The 17,072-nt window shown below is 41.7% G+C and overlaps 1 protein-coding gene across 1 annotated transcript; it reads right to left on the bottom strand.

Annotated features, from left to right (window-relative positions):
- Positions 1-1,175: 1,175 nt before the first annotated feature.
- hmgcra (3-hydroxy-3-methylglutaryl-CoA reductase a) lies at positions 1,176-16,340 on the bottom strand. The gene is made up of 20 exons (XM_074671320.1): positions 16,222-16,340; positions 14,347-14,523; positions 12,553-12,664; positions 12,374-12,461; positions 12,208-12,292; positions 12,020-12,125; positions 11,420-11,526; positions 11,220-11,336; positions 10,970-11,130; positions 9,326-9,576; positions 9,088-9,254; positions 6,675-6,869; positions 6,433-6,591; positions 5,957-6,114; positions 5,741-5,846; positions 4,979-5,149; positions 4,025-4,165; positions 3,778-3,936; positions 3,497-3,651; positions 1,176-2,361 (listed from the first exon to the last, which is right to left on the bottom strand). The coding sequence occupies exons 2-20, from the start codon at positions 14,509-14,511 to the stop codon at positions 2,307-2,309; spliced, it is 2,658 nt and encodes an 885-aa protein (XP_074527421.1). The 5' UTR covers positions 14,512-14,523; positions 16,222-16,340; the 3' UTR covers positions 1,176-2,306.
- Positions 16,341-17,072: the final 732 nt, after the last annotated feature.

The following is a 17,072-nucleotide window of genomic DNA, read 5'->3' as shown; positions in this document are numbered from 1 at the left end:
CTGTGTCATGATTTTGACTTTATTCTTTACACTTTGATCTAACTTAATGTGTTAATATACTTAAACGACCAAAAATGCCTGACTCACTTCCTCACTTTTGAAATCAGAGACTCATGGAGACCTTCACACAGCTCACACTGTGTTTTCATGTTATGTCCAATGTGCTCATTCAGGTTTCTTGGTAGAAGCATGTGTGTGTGTGTGTGTGTGTGTGTGTGTGTGTGTGTGTGTGTGTGTGTGTGTGTGTGTGTGTGTGTGTGTGTGTGTTAACCCTTTCAGTATCAACACCTCAGAGCAGCTCACATTATTCATGACTTTGACCCACCAGAGGCCCTGCAGTCCTCAGCCAATCAGGGGCCTCACAGCTGGGGAGATGGGTAGAGCTGGGCTCTGATTGGCTGGCAGCTACTCTGGTGAGGCCGAGCTGTGTCGGATCAGTGGAGGATTTCTGACTGAGACGCTGTGAGGAGATGAGAGGAGGGGAAAGTTAAACCTGGATCATCTCATTATGTCAAACTTCTACCGACACACACACACACACACACACACACACACACACACACACACACACACACACACACACACACACACACACACACACACACACACACACTTACTGATCCCAGTGATCAATACTGAAGCTCCAGTAAACGTAGTGAGCTCAGCTCTGTAATTGCAGCTGATCTTATCATAGACTGGCTGGAGATGTGATGACACATGCTGATCATATTAAAGCCTGCTGGGCCAAATTCTGAACACAGAACCAAAGTTTTGTATATTTAAAAAAAAATTCAATTCAGATACTTTTGTGTTGAGTGAATGAAAACTGTGAATAATGAACATTTCAACATTAACTGTGTGCTCAACATAAGGAAAAACTATCTCTTTGAGTCACTGTAATGCACTTTTTGATGAAAGACATCTTTCTACAGCCATCAACCTGAAAAACAGGAAATGTGACCAGTTTTTCAGAACGTTTTTCCATGCCTTACAATCACGTTCACACAGGAGTCACAACCAGCTCTTCCCCTGCGGCCACTCGTTGCAACAGACTCAGAACTGTGCTAGTAGCTTTTCTGATATATTACGTCTGCTGTCACATCAGAGCTGAAATTAAAACACACAGGACAACCTGTAATTGTAAAGTTTGTCTTTATTACAAAATATATCCAAAATATTTTCCATTCGCTGAAAAAGAATATTTCTCAGGACATCACAACGAAATCTTTAAGCGTCAGTGTGCATGTTCATTCAGGGTGAAATACAAACATTAGTATCTCTGCAGTAAACGGGCTGAAAACTGTTCTTCAGAGTTATTTCCTTTGGTTCAGGAATCTAAATAGAAGTCACCTGAGCGTCTCCATGCCCATGTTAACAATAAATCTGAAGATGAACAGTTCCTGATCTGATGCATAGTCCCATGAGGTGTATAACACCTGGAGCTCCCTGAATTATCCTCCTTTCTTATTAAACCACCTGTTGTTTCAGTACAGACAGGCTGCAGTCTGAGTTATAAAGTGCCTCATGTTTTCCATTTGTTGCCCTTCATATATTGTATGTATTTAGTCCCTCTTAAAGTGAGTCCTGTAGATGTTTCTGTCATTGTGTTGATCTGTTCTCATGATCAACCAGGATATAAGTCTGCTGAGCTGTGAGGCTGCTTTCTGTAAGCTAACAAACAAACAGATGGTGAGGAAAGAAGCAGAGTTATGATCCTGTTTTCAGCTGCACACATTTCAAACTTTTGTTGTTTAGCTTTATGAAATATTTGGCAACAGGACAACAGAAATGTTACATTTGAGCCCAATCTTAAAGAAGAAAGCTTTTTAAATCTCTTTCGGGGTCACAAGGAGCTGGAGTCTATCCCAGCAGTCATGGGGCAGGGGTACTCCGTGAACCAGTCTGCAGCCAATCACAGGGCTAACGTGTAGAGGCAGACCACCAATCACACACACTCAGAGAGCTGCGGGCAATTTAGAGTGACCAATCCACCTGATGATATGTTTTTGGACTGAACCCACACATACAGGAGGAGAACATGTAAACGTCTTCTTGCAGTGAGTCAGCCGGGCAAACCATGATGTTAGAATACAATGATTTAGCTGCTCTGTGGTAAAAATAAAAAAATGCAGAAACAAATTGATTCAACTCCACTCAGCATTGTGCGCAGCTTCTTTTTATGTCCAGCATAGATTTTGGTCCACAGACACTGGTGTGCCTCTTTGAAAGCACTTGATTTGCAGGTTGATTTTTGTTGATTATTAATTAGTCCTTTCCTGATCCAGGATCTGGAGCTGCTCTCAGGTTCAGGAAGCTTTCTTTGTGCAGGTTCCTGGGGTCTCCTGCAGGTTCACCTTGGATCTGCACACAGAAGAAGTTCATCAGGTAAATCAACATACATTAGCTCAGACATTTTATGACGAGACAGATTTTATTTTTAATATCTAAAAACAAATATATTTGAGCGGGTCTAGAGCTCCGCCTTCAGCACTAACTGTTACAGGTCTGGTGTAAATCTATAACTGCGTTTTTCTTTCAATTAAATACCTAATGAAGAATAAGTGCAGATTAGTGATGGGGAAACAGTTCTTTTCAGTGTACTGAATCAGTAGAATAAGCTCAGTAAAATCATTTGTTCAAAAGATTTGTTAACATAATTGTTCAGTACTGTCTGCAGCTCTGCTAGTGAATCAAAAAGCTGACACACGGCCGAATGTTTCATTCTGCTCGTGGCTGGCCGGTGATGAATAATGGGCCAATGAGCTGAGAATTTTGCAAGAGAAATTTAAAGTTTGCAAACTGAAAGCAGCTGAAACGATCACACAAGTTTTTCCCTAACTGTTGTGTTTCATACGTTTAGTACACAAATCATTCACTGACTGTCCAACTGAGAGGAGGACACAGACTTGGAGGCGGAGCTCCTGTTCAGTACGTTCAGTGATGACTCACTGAGCCTCACACACACTGTACTGACTGAACTACAATCGAATTGAGACTGTTGTTAGTGGATGTCGAATCAGTCAGCTGAGTGAAAGTAAGACAGATTTATTAGCTGTCAGCAAACTGGCAACAGCCAAACCAACATTTCCTCAACATCTAAATGTTAAATAAGTAGATGTAGAATGTAGGGGCGGGACTGAGCGACACAGGCCCCCTGACCCAATCCTGTCCTGTTGGTTCAGTCAGTATGAATCAGGGACATGAAAGGAAGAGTGAGAATGACTTTTATAGTCCACAAACAGAGGGACACGAGATGAGAGGAGGCCACAACTGAAGTTGACAAATAATCAACTCTTTTCAGCTGGTGATTCAGTTCAGTTGGTTTACCTAGATGAGTCATTCATTTTTAACAAATTGGTCACAAACAACACATCACGGGTGCAGATACATGCATTAAGATGTGTGATTCATTTATTGAAATTAACTGTACTGTGTTTTATGATTTTGGAATCCAATAAGATAACACAGAACATGACTTTGGCCCACTGATTCTCACCTGTTGTGTGTCATGTGACTCTTCACCAGGTGTCCAGCAGCCAGAGCGGCCATCAGTGAGAGCTCTCCAGCCAGAACGGTTCCACAGACGACCCGGGCCAGCTGACGGGCGTTTTCACCTGGACAGTCCTGACTGGCTCCCTGCACGCCGAGCATCTGTGAACAGGAAACCAACAAGTACAGATTACAACCTGAGGAGTACAGATAAATACTGCTTCTCACCGGTTTGATGTATTAAAAAAAATGAATGGATATAGCACGGTTAAGTGTGCACATGTGTACCTGAAGACAGGCTTGTTGAGGGGGCAGGTTGGTGCCTCCTCCCACAGTTCCCAGTTCTATAGAGGGCATGGTGCAGCTGATGTACAGGTCCTCTCCTGTAGGTCCAGAGGCCTCCATTAAAGTGATGCAGTTACTGCTGCCCACAGACTGAGCGGGGTCCTACGACGAACACAAAGACACACAATATTAACGCCTGAAGATCGCCCACTCAGAGGCATGCATAGAGAATGAGTCCTTTTGCTCTCACCTGTCCACAGGCGATGTAAATGGCAGCCACCAGATTAGCAGCATGTGCGTTGTATCCCCCGATGCTTCCTGCCATGGCAGAGCCCACCAGGTTCTTACTGATGTTCACCTCCACCAGAGCAGCCGTGGATGTCTTCAGCACCTGCAGCCACAAGAGGGGACATGAGTTTATGATGCAGAAAAGATGAGAGCAAACAAAGATCCAGGTAAAAAGAATTCATGAAGGACTTTAATAAAAAAGGGTTCCCTTTTGTTAGATCTGTCACTTGGCAGATCATTTTTTGGCAGGTTTGTAAAAAAAAGTCTCAAGAGATTCAGATTAAAAAGATGAATTTACAGTATTATTGTCCAGATGATGAGGACAAATCATGCAGAGGAGGAAGGACTTTTGTCTTTAGTTTTGAGTATTCATACTTTCAGCTTTATTAATGAAACATTTTATGATTAATTTAGAGTACTTGGAGTCTTAAAACTGTCTGACAAAAGTGAAAATAAACTTCAAGTCATTAGAAGTTTCTTTGTGTGAAGTTTCTTTGAGGCATACTCGGTAGAGTTTCTCTTATCAACTATTTGTATTCCTGTGACGTGTGAAAGCAAAAAGCAAATATTTATGTGCTTCTCTTCATCAGCCAATTCTTTTCAGTTTTTAGTATGAAAAGCCCCATTTCACTATCTGTTAACACCTGTATCTGAAGTTAAAGAGTCTGCATCTCTCTGAATCAGTTGAATAAAGTGAGCTGTACAGCAGTCTGTGTAATGAAGCGTCTCTTTCTCTGATGGGAAGCACAGATAATTTCTTTCTTGTTCTACAAAGTTCGCAGAAGTATAAACCAGTTCAAGCATCTAAAGTGAGCTCAAAGGTTTTTTTTACTCTGTTTTTCTTGTAATGGACCACGTGAGACCAGGCACATGTTTGAACAGACATAGAGAGAGCTGCAGTGAGAACTCTTCATACCTCTCTGACCACCTTAGCTGGGATAGTGGCCTCACAGACTGCAGACTTCCCCCGTCCTTCAATCCAGTTGATGGCAGCTGGTTTCTTGTCGGTGCAGAAGTTCCCGCTGACCGCCACGACCTGCAGCTCTGGGAAGTGCTGCTGGAGCCTGCTGAGAGCCTGCTCCGTCCCCTGAAGACAGACCACGTGGTTATTATCACACAGAGAGGATAATATGTTGCTTTGTTAAGATCTGTTGTACAGAGCACTTGGGTCCCCTAAATCTGCAGTATGACCTGATGGTGCATAAAGTAAAGGGTTAAGCCTACTTTTTTGCAGCTTTAAAACTTAGCTAAAGAAATATTCTGCCCTAAAACTTCCATGAGCATTTAAAACATTTGTGCATTAACCTGACATTGAAACCTGACTGTAAAAAAGCTTATGCTCAATGGGACTGGGCCAACTTGTTGTGGTGCTACGAAGCACAGTCTCAGGAGCAGGACCACACCTCAACCGCGCCTCCTCTGGTATTCTTTTAAACTCAAACCAAAACCCCTTCTTCCTGTTGTTCAATCCCTGTCTTCCTATTTTTCTCTTTCATTCTACACAAAGGGCTCTGAAGGGGGCTTTGACTCTCCTGAGAGCCAGAGCGGATCACTTTAGCTTCCCCAAACCTTTAACAGCAAGAATTCAACATCATGCAGGATCATTTTCTAAATTAAATCAATAAACCACTGACATATCTTACTGACACACACATACAACACACACACGTTTATTTACCTTAGAGATCATATTCATGCCCATTGCGTCTCCAGTCTTGGAGTGGAAGCGAATGTAGAGATTTCTTCCTGCCAAACCGACGAGTAGCTTCTGTAGCCGAGCAAACCTGTGAACAGAAAACACACTCTTCAACACCAGAAGTAACATGACCATGACCTGTGTGTGTGCGTGTGTGTGTGTGCCTCTCTGCCTGTCCAAGTCTGGTGTCATGTTTACCTGCTTGTTTCATCAAAAGCAGCTTTGATGGCCTCAAACCCGTCGCTGCTCTCCAGCCAGGCCTTGACCTCCGCAGCCTGACAGGCAGAGGGCAGCCTCACCACGGGTCCTCGAGTCATGCTGTCCGCCAGGATCCGGCTGTTGGCTCCACCTCCAAGCTGCAGATCACACAAACAGGGTCAGGTTTTAAACACGATTATGCGTAAAAACAGCGAAGACGTTGAAATTGATGAAAAAACATTTCTGTCAGCAGGATGAGAAACAGTTATCCAAACAAGGCATAACAAACACACAAAAAGACTCTGACTGAAAGGTCTGACACAATCACACAAACAAAAATATAGTCTGTTTCTGTATTTTCTGCACCATGACAAAGCAGTTTGTCAACAGAAAACTGAGAACTAAGGCTCACACAAAGTCATTTTGTGAGCTTGAAACCTCATTATTATCTTTAGATAACAGCTTCAAACACTCACAGCAATAGCTCGACAGCCGCGGTTCGTACTCGCAACCAGGCATCCCTCAGTGGTTGCCATGGGAACCTGGAACTGCTTTCCGTCCAGAAGCAGCGGTCCAGCCACGCCCACAGGAACGGGCATGTAGCCAATCACGTTCTCGCAGCAGGCGCCCATCACCTGGAAAACAGAGGGGATGATGACTTTGTAGAAGAAGGAGAGAGTATGTGCTTGTGTGCAGCTGTGTGTTTGTGCATGTTTACTTTTGAGTAGTCGTAGTCTGTGTACGGCAGAGAGGACAGAGCAGATGGGGAGGGCAGTTTGGCGGAGATCATCTGTCTGCGTATGGCCACGCCCCTCTCTGGACGCTCCATCATGGCCTCCAGTTTGTAGGCGGGGATGTGTTTGGAGTTGACCAGCAGCATCACTTCAGCATCGCTCAGGAAACCAGCACCCAGCTGCAACACCCAGAAAAAAATCCTCTGTCAGGTTCTATTCCCTGCCGACTGAAGCAGTTTTCTCCTCCAGTCACTGTCTAAATTTATATTTTAATCTGTTGGCTGTAAATATGTTTATATTTTCTACAAAAATCAGATTCTCTGGCTTTGTGTGAGTGTGGTTTTAAGAATTTCTGCAGACTTTCTGCACTTGACATCACACCGAAGGCTGCTGCTTGGTTTCACCTCTACAGATATCTCCCATCACAGAGCACTGTTAATTCTCAAGCTCGGCCAAAAAAAAGTGCACTTCCAAACTTTTAGATGGATACACAAGCTCTAAATATGACGTCTTCTACTGGTGAGGTAGTTTAGCATACAACTAAACTGATACCATAAATTACCTACAGCTCATGTTTTAACAGAAACTTGTTTTAGATCCAAGTGAGGCCAGTTAACACCATATTGCTAAACTCATCATGTCTAATACATGAGTTTGAAAAACCTCTATCTCTTTAGCATGATGAATTGTATCCTTAAAATCTGTCCAGAAGAGTGAAAAGATGTGTTCTACCTCCTTGGAGTTGGATTTTATAATTCTAGGCAGCTGAACTTTTATTTTGGCCTTTTTCAAAATGTATCCTCTAATGAAACCATCCACACGCTTATTTTCCATTAAAAATCATTACTAATTGTCAAGAAGTTGCGGTAAGAAAGACATGTAAATTGTTACTTTTTTTTTTCTGCATTGAAAGAATGGATATTTACAAAAACCTTTACTTAAAAGTTGCCAAAACCACCCAATTTATCAAATGTGATAAATAAAACATAATCAAAATGATATAACAGCACTTTTGGGAGATTGTATTTAAAAGGTTAATAAACTCCTCAGTTCTAAAAACGTTAGAACTTTCTGGCTATTTTTTGATAGATTATGCTCTTACAGGGTTAATACTGCACTGGAGTGACAGTTATTATGACCCTTAAGTCCTGGTTTATTTCCTATTATGCTGGTAAACAGTTGATAGCAAGGAAAGTGTCCAGAGAGAACATTTGTTATGATTTGGTGCTTTATAAATTAAGACTGATTGATTGATTGATTGAGACCATGCTACAGTTGCACACAGTACATTACCCTAATCAGTGCTGTTTCTCTGGATTTCACTCTGATATCATAATAACCTAAAGATCGGTAGTCTGATAGTGACGTGCAAGCACCAGCCGACTCAAGGAAACCCAGCATTCCTATGCGATAATGGACGACTGGATACTTTGTTATAAGAAACAATGCAGTGTTTTCCTCAAAAAAAAAAACTGATACTCTACAGGGCACACCTGACATAAACTTCCCCTTCCCTTTCCCCTTTCAGGGAGAGACAGCAGGGTGAGATAGGTGCTTTATTGAGATAACATAATAAAATGTCTTTCCATTGGTCATTTAGGTCCCCTACACTGACTGTGGCTGTGGTAGATGTGGACACTCTATATGGACTGCAGAAAGTCAAATTTGTCAAAAGTGGCTTTTTTTTTAATGGACAACGATACGGCGCCAGTATGGACTCCTTCAAAGCAGAACTAGTGAGTATGTTGAACATGATGAGCAATAACAGGTTTGACACAGCTGACCGTGTCTTTCAGTAAACCGTCTCTGTGGACTCATCCATGCCGAGCACGCTCATGTGATGTTTCACTAAGATACACTGTCCAGTGTTAAAATGGAAATGTATCAAACAAGATATCTCCATTTTCCTATCACCTGTAGCGCTCAGTTTCACCGGCTGCAGAGTGAAAGTGTTTTCTCAGCTGCCAAGATCACTTACACTTGAGTTAATGCGACTTACACTTTCTTGTGTAAGTCGCATTAACCTAAGTGTTGGCCAGCTTAGTGTCTGTGCTTTGTTTGAGGTCTTCAGGTCAGTACGGACGGCTGTATTCTTATCTGGCATGTCTCACTAGTAGGGGGGTGTTAATAAATCTACACATCGAGCAGAAACTTCTTGTGAGTTCTGAGACGCTGTGGATCTGGGCTGTGTGAAAGCACAAAACGCCAAAGGAGTCACTCAGAGTGTCTTTTCTACTGTCGTCACACTCTAATTGGTTCATCCTCACAAAGAAAAGGGAGGAACTAAGCTCATTACAGACCAGTTAATTCACACAGCGTCTTATTGGTGGGAGTTAGCCGCAGATAGTGGGTCGAGTTGACGTCAAGAGGAGGTTATGGACCGGCTGCTTGTGTTACCTTGGGGTCGTTGAGGATGGACACACATTTGTCCAGTTCTCTGGGCTCAGTGCTGATGCTCAGCTGATTGCTCTTTGACTTGGGCTCCTCCACTTCCTCCCCCACGATGAAGGTGCTCTTCACATGGGGATCAGCAGGCAGGGCGGACAGGGGCCGGATCACCTCATCTACAGAGACCAGGTGGACTTAGAAACCACAGTGTTTCACATGTGCTCATCATCTGAATCATCACACTCACCTTTCTCTGCCTGGGTGCAGGGTGTGGGGGAAGGTACGACCTGGGTGGGCATGGGGGGGCTTGGTGCAGGTTTTTCCTTCCTGCAGCAGGTGTCGGCAGGTCGTCTGGGGCTCAGGGTTGGGGCAGACATGATGGGGTTCTTCAGTGAGAGGGTGGACTCCATCTCCACCTGCTCAAAGAAGATGTACTTGATGGCCAGCAGCAGAGCCAGGAGCAGACAGATGACCTGCTCCACGTCCATGGTGAGCATCCTGCAGCACGGGGAGAGCACACGACACATCAGGTCATTCAGCTTTGGTTTATGACTGCTTCAAACACAAACACAGTCAGTGCTCAAATCAAAATAAAATAAAGATGAAATAAAAAAATCCCTCATGTATGCAGTGGCGTACAGCACACAGCATGTTTGAAACTACAGTCCACAAACCAATGACTAACATCATAATGGTCACTTTAACTCTTCTTCTATAGCTTGATTGTGACATAGAAACTTCTCCAGGGAAAACTGATATGACCTTAAAACTTTTAACGTTGTTGATATATTTTTTAGACCACATCACACTAAAGTAAAATCAAGATTTATGTTAAGAAGTACAAAGTTTTATAGAGGAGGGAAACTTTAAGGATGAAAAACTTGGAGAATTAAATACGAATAAGATGTTCTCTTGAGATGACTCATCAGAGGACACATGACTAAATCAAAGTTATGAAATAGTGCAAAAATGGAGCATAAAAATAGTTCAGAATACAGGATCAGAAACATTTAGGGATACAAATTTTGTTTTCAGGTCAAAATACTTGAGTAAAAACAACCCTGATAAAATCATAGACTATATAAAACAGGAAGGATGCAGTCTCTCCAATGTCACTCATCTGTTCCTGTTCTGTTCAGCTATAGGGTGCTTTCCTTTCTCTGATTGGACAGTCAGACGATCCTAATGTTTTCCAAACCACAGAGTCCGAAAAAAAGTTCACCCCCTATACAGTGTGCCGATAGTGAAACAAGCATTTCAGACCCAAGCAGTTTAAAATAAACCAGAGAGTGAGTATGTTTTAAATGCCATAAAAGTCTGTTTTTTGGGTTGGTGTGTACATGGTTTCCTGGTTTCAGCAGCCAGCTTCAATCAGAGCAGTTCCACACAGACTTCATTTTTCTATACCCTTGGATAAAATCCAGATCCTGATCCTGATCCTGCCATAAAACACCCTGTCATATTTTCCACATATTGCCCTTTATTGGAGAACATTTTCCTTGGTCTGAAGCAGAGTTTGCGGATGTTTACGCAGCATGTAACACTGCAGAAAACTGACCAAGGATCACCTGGTGTAAAGAGTCACCTGAGGGACAGGTGAGGTTCAGTTTTTATAAGTCTGTAATGATGGAACAAGGATGTTTGAGCACACTGAGTGACACTGAGTGGTTTTTACAGAAATAACTAAAAGACACTGTTAAAATATAGAGTATTCATGTATCTTTAATGTTTCTTAAATATGCCAGAAGAGCTTGATCATTTTCACAAAATTACAGGTTAGAGAGTTAAACTGCATCGATACTAGAGAACACACCCTAATGTTTCTACTGATGTAAAAATGATATAAAATCACAAAAACATGAATGTTGGGTTTTATTATCACAGTCCTTACCTGGTCAGGTAAAAATGCCACAGAGGTGTCTCTGGTTCAATCCTCCGGGGTAGGAGGTGGTCCAGCTGCATGCCCACCTGTGGGATGTCCACTGTGGTGTTGATGGAAAGTGGCTCAGCGATCCAGCGGCTGTGAGCATGAACCATCACCAGACCCAGAGACTGCAAGCAGAGGAGGAGTCACACACAGGTTAAGACTCGTATTTAACTGTGATACGATGGAGTACGTCCATCAAAAGGAGAGGGGTTACCATGATCATCTTGACCCTCTGTGTCACAGGGTTGGGTTTGTTGTCCTCCTCCTCCATCACTCTGGAGAAGTGGCTGAGCTGCCAGATAGGATGACCCTCCTGGCTCTCACGAGACAGCTGCAGGAACACACACACATCATGATCAGTCCACCTGACTTTTAATAGACTCAGGAATATAAAACAAAACATGCTGCTCTCACCTCCAGGACCAGAGAGACACACGCAGGGAAGAACGTCATGAACACAAAGTAGTTCGCCAACACGGACATGCAGCCGAAGCAGCACATGATTTCAAGCTGGCGCACACCTGAAACACACAGACAGGGTGTCACAGAGGTTAGAGGCTGTGGTAGACAAGACATGAGTGAGGAGTTGTGGATGTCTGAGGGGAGGCTGTTATAAAGGGTCAGAGCCCTGCATGAGAGGATTGTTACTCAGAAGTTTATAACTAAAATAAAGTTAGGAAAATAATGAACTGGTGACAGATGGGTCATAAATAGTGAGTAATAATAATATCACACGCTAAACTGGAGGAACTTTGATAAATCTGTTTGGATCACACAGCTAGCACTCACCCATGTTATCTTCACCTCTCTGATCAGGTGACTGATTCTGTTTTCTTTACCTGTCTGACCTCCTTTTACAAATATCACCACATTCCTAAATTTCAACAATCACCCTCAGCTTTTCCTTTTCAAACTGGCTTGCCTTCACCCATACGTGACCCCTGAGAATAAGATAAAGCCCTCGCTACTCCAACCTCAAACTGGGTTCAAAAAGGTGAAGCTTTAAGCAGGTACCTGACATGGTCCCCACTCCGATCACCAAACACTCCACCAGAGCGTCCAGAGTGAAAGTCGGGCCCAGCACAGCCATCCCACGGGCTATGTTGTCCCGCACTTCATCCTGAAAAGTTGTCACACAGTTACCCATGGTAATGTTTGTTGAAATCAATGTAAGATGTTGTTGAGTGAGTATTTCTTCATACTTGAGAGCTGGAGCTCAGGGCGAACTTGGCGAGCGCGCAGGCCTTAGAGAGGTCGATGAGAAGCAGGAAGAAAGGCAGAGCCTCGCTGCAGGTCAAAGCAGAGCAATCAGCTGGAGTGTTCGACAGAAACAACTGATCATGAAGGATAATAAAAATCTGTCCTTACTTCAGGCCAGTGAGCTCTTTATCCAGAAAGTGAATGACCACGGTGCTGAAAACAAAGCTGGAGAAGATGGTGAAGAGTCCAGCGATGCCTGCAGCAAAGAAAAGAGGGGGAGTTAACGCTGTATATGTAAAACCACATCAGAGGATCAGCTTATCATAAAGTTACTATTCATACTGTACCAAGGATATATTTGGAGCCAAGCTGTCTAAGGTTCTGAAACTGGAAGTAAATGTAGACGATGGCGATGCAGCGTGTGATGGTGAGGATGATGATGTCACTGCTCAGGATTTGCTGTAAAAAGAGGAAAATATTTTCAATCTATTTTTTTTGTTTATTTCCCAACATGTCATATTTCCACAGACTCTACAGGTAAAAGTGAAACGTTGGACAGGTAACAATCCTAAATAAATCGCCACAAACTTTGATTCTAAAACTCAGTATTTGATTAGGGCTGGGACTTTATCGTGTCTATCGTGATTATTTGCAGAAAAAAAAAGTTGCGATAAAGAAATGAACACATTTTATCTCTGTTTATTTTGCACCCCAGACAGACAGAATGCCTCGCCACTGAAGAAGGCGCTAAGGGCACTAAGTTCCATGTATTTCAAAGGCACAGTGAAATTTTGCCTCTAAATAGGGCAGTTTATTATGGTTTACCAGCCTAGGGGAGAGTTTAGTGTTTTTTCCAAAGAGCACAATTGGGCCACAAGGTATACACACACCACTGGAAGAGATGGCGTGGCTCAGTCTGGTGGATGGAAATTGTGAAAAAAAAGTCCAATGGAAGTGTGGATAAGAGCAATAATGTGTGTAGAAGCCATAAATAATTGTATAGTTGTTGTTTTTTGTATTTTGGGTTTTTTGGGGGGTGTGAGGTTGTTGTGTGGTAATTTGTTGGTTTGTGAGGGGGGGCACATTAATTGGTGAGTGGTTTATTGTTGGAGTGGGGGCGGAGAAATGGGGTGATATCCTTTTTTTTTTTTTGGATTACCTGTGTAGTTGGGTGGTGTGGAGGAGAGAGGGGGGTGAGTTGGGTCATCGTATTTTTTTGTTGAACTTTGTTTCCTTTAAATCACTGTTAAAATCCTTTTTTCTCAAATCAGTTTGTGATTTGATTATCGCCACAATAAAAGATCAATCGTTTGGATTTTAGTGATTTTTGGCCCCAATGAGTCATTTTACCAGGCCCAACCTCAGCCTCTCAGCGATTGTTTTGTTTCTACAATGTGTGAAAATTATGCTTCAAAATATATTACAGAGTAATTCTATCCTCCAGTATCACTTTAATGCTCCACACATAGCGGCCACAGACTGCATATGGTGGGCACAGACACCAGAGCTAGTATGAGTATGAGTACACAGTGTCTCCAACACCACTTAAGTTTTTGAAAAGTTTTTAAAAACTTAAGTTTATTAGTTGAGGCTTGCAAACATTGTAGTAACAATCGTTAAACTGGTATTACATTTAAAAAGCCCATTTGATTTTGTTCCTTAAGCTTGATGATTCAGTCATCATTTGATTTAAAAAATGTTACTTCTTGTGTAAAGTACTGATATTCTATTGATTGTGATAAATAAAAAAAAAGAATTAATTAAATCATTTTTTTCAAGAAGCACCAATACTTTTTCTTTTTTTTTTCAAAATAAATTCTAAGTTCATTCATATCTTGAATATAGAAACCATAATCTGACACAGTTTTACATCAACTTTAAATAACTATACACAAAAATACTGATGGGACAGAATTCTGAATAAAGATCGACACTTTTCAAAACATAAAACATTTCATCATTTGTAGCTGTTAAATGATTCTAAAACTGCTGAGCAGTGCAGTAGGTTTTGAAGCAATATACGTTTTTTATTAAATAAGAGATGAGAGGGAGGTTTCAGATTACTGACACTCTGTTAATACCTCAGGTAATAATAAAGTTCACTGTGTCGCTCAGAGTTCTACTTTGCATCCTTCACTCACCTCCTCTGTTTTGGGGCAGTCAAAGTTCCAGCCACATATCTGGTCGTTTCCAGTGAACATGTTCATGGACATCATGCAGATGGTGAGAGTTACTGTGCCGACGATCACCTCCCAGGGGTGGGAGGCCACCAGGAGGCCGTGCATGCGGAACAGACGGGTCAGCATGGTGCAGGTTGGCTATCACATAACAAGAGGAGAGAAGGGCTGGAGGTAAGGACAGTTCTCTATGAAACCAGGACACTCTAACTTTTGTTTGAATCTATGATATAAATCCCTCTTTAGCTATTGCAGGAGACCAGAATCTGTGAGTTCATGGCCTCAGCCTGTCAGGAAAAGTTTGGTGCTGTTTTTATGTAGAATAGCAAGATTTGTTGGAAAAATAAAGATAGTGCTGCAGTTCATTGAGTGTCCACTTGGGGCTGGCTGAAGAAACACAAAAACCACATCAACAGTCAGCCAAAAAAGCTGATGTTTACACTCTGGTTAAAACATAGTTTGAGGATATTTGATTATTACATCATCTGTCCTGAACCCAAGTTTGTTTAAACCTCTGAAACTGAATGATAAAGACAGGATGAAAATAAACAAATCACTTTTTACTGAGTCAATGTAATTTAGAAGTTTCTTTTTATAATTGTCTTTTTTATTATTTTGGAACTTCAAATTTTATTTTCGTAGATTACAAAATTTTTCAAAGCATCACTAACTGAGTTAAGATTAGTGTGATGCTGTCTGCACTGCAATCAAATCAGTCACAATTACACACTCAATTTAATCTACATATATATACATTGCAGGTCCAACTTTAAAAATTGTTCTTTAGATCTTTCCAAACTTAAAACTAAGTTCCTTGAAATGTATTAAACATCTCACTTTAACACATTTTCAGGCATGTTTAAGTCTTTTTGACATGTAACAACAAGCCTCTTATTACATAAGAGTGCAGGGACCAGTAGTACATCACTGACAAAAGGCAGTGTGGAAATATGTATAACTTTACCCTGGATAGCTTCAGAGTCAAAACCATGTCATACACTATAGCTGTTGGTTAAAGTCCAAGAAAAAGTGTCAAAAATATGTGCTTACATAATTTGGTAGTTTGTTCTCCTTTACCTCCAGCTCAGTGAAGTTCCAGGAAGTATGGAGAAGTTTTTAACTTGACTTGCATATCAATAAAAAAAAGTGTTGTTTGGCTTTATTTGATGGAGAACTAAGGGCATAAGCAGGAAATTGTGTTCAAGCCATCACCAAATTTGAAATAAGGGACAGCAAAATTATTGGGGGGGGGGGATTATTTTCACTAGGCCTAAATTGTAGATTATAGTCAGAAATATGAAACGAGACGTTCTTTTTGGGAAATGTTTTGAATTGAATGAATTCTATATGACAGAATATCACAATGTTTCCATGACAATACCTCTTTGAATTCAGAATAAGGTAGATTACTACGAAAAAGTTGTTGTATTTACAAAGTACTGATGACTCCATGAATGTAGACCGTCTTTAAAAAAAAAAAAAAAAAAAAAAAAACTTTGCATAGGGCCACTGGTTTAATAATACTTTTACAACAGCTATTTGTTTGTTTGTTTGTTTGTTTGTTTGTTTCATTCATGGCATAGAAAATCTCCTTTTTATATTTTTATTTTTTTTACCTTCTTGTACGGTTACCTCAGGGTAAACTCAACGGTGACCGAGCCAGTCTCAGATGTTCAATCCACTGAAACAAGCTTCCTGGACGGGTCAGCAGAGAGGCTTTCTCAGCTTAGTCTATTTTTGACGGACCTGAACGTTTCTGAATCTGGGCTAATGAGTATCCTGTTACTGCTCTAAACTCGCTCATTCTGTAAGATAAACTCAATATTTAACGTGACTTACCTTGGCTGGAGACGGAGAAAGAGCAGACGGGGAGAGTTTTGACGGTGGACAGGTCCCAGCCTCCTGGTGTGGAGCTCAGACAGCCGGCTGGGCTCAGCGTCTCATCAGGACGGATGGAACGATGGCACGCTTCTGCATCATCCGACCCTCAGCCAATCGCAGCGCTCACCTGCTTCACGAGCGCTGTAACCACGCCCCGTTTCCTAGGTGACAGCATGGGAGGGGTATGGTCAGAGTGAGGACGCCTAATCTCACCACGCGCTGACAGACGCAGTGAACAGAAAGGCTGTGGACCGACCTATCAGGGACCTGGCCAGTTGGTCTTTGTGATACCGGGACACAGGGGCGAGGATCAGACTTTAGGGGTGCTCAGCCCCAGGAGTGACTGTCTGATATACGGAGAGTGTTCCTTTTTTATGCGATTTCTATGTACAGCAAGAGCACTTCAGAACTTGTGTTTCACACCAAAAACTCCTTTAGAAACAGAGCTGGATTTTGCTTTGTTTGCATAGGTACTGGATTTGTACAAGTGCCTTAATTATCATGGGCGTGACTATTCTAACATGTAAAAGGAGGTTAAGAAAAATCCACTCTAGATTAAAATATACAATATTAGTGTACCAATTAAAATAACAGTCGTTATTGTAGCATAAACATTGTTATGACAATTGTGAAATTGTTTTTACTTCTAATTTCTCATTAATTTTCTCACACCCTTATCTGAAAAGAAAGATTTTTGTCTCTATCATGACAAAGCATTCAGAATTTAGCATTAGCTTCCTACTACCTTTATTGTTTTGATCATGAAGTTACCACTCCACTTAACCACTTAGGTGATATGTACAACTGTG

This window comes from Halichoeres trimaculatus, unplaced genomic scaffold (assembly GCF_033239565.1).
Source record: "Halichoeres trimaculatus isolate MK-OKI-2021-1 unplaced genomic scaffold, fHalTri1.1 fHalTri1_scaffold_5, whole genome shotgun sequence".
Taxonomy (NCBI): Eukaryota; Metazoa; Chordata; class Actinopteri; order Labriformes; family Labridae; genus Halichoeres; species Halichoeres trimaculatus.
This window is presented reverse-complemented; position numbering and strand designations above follow the sequence as displayed.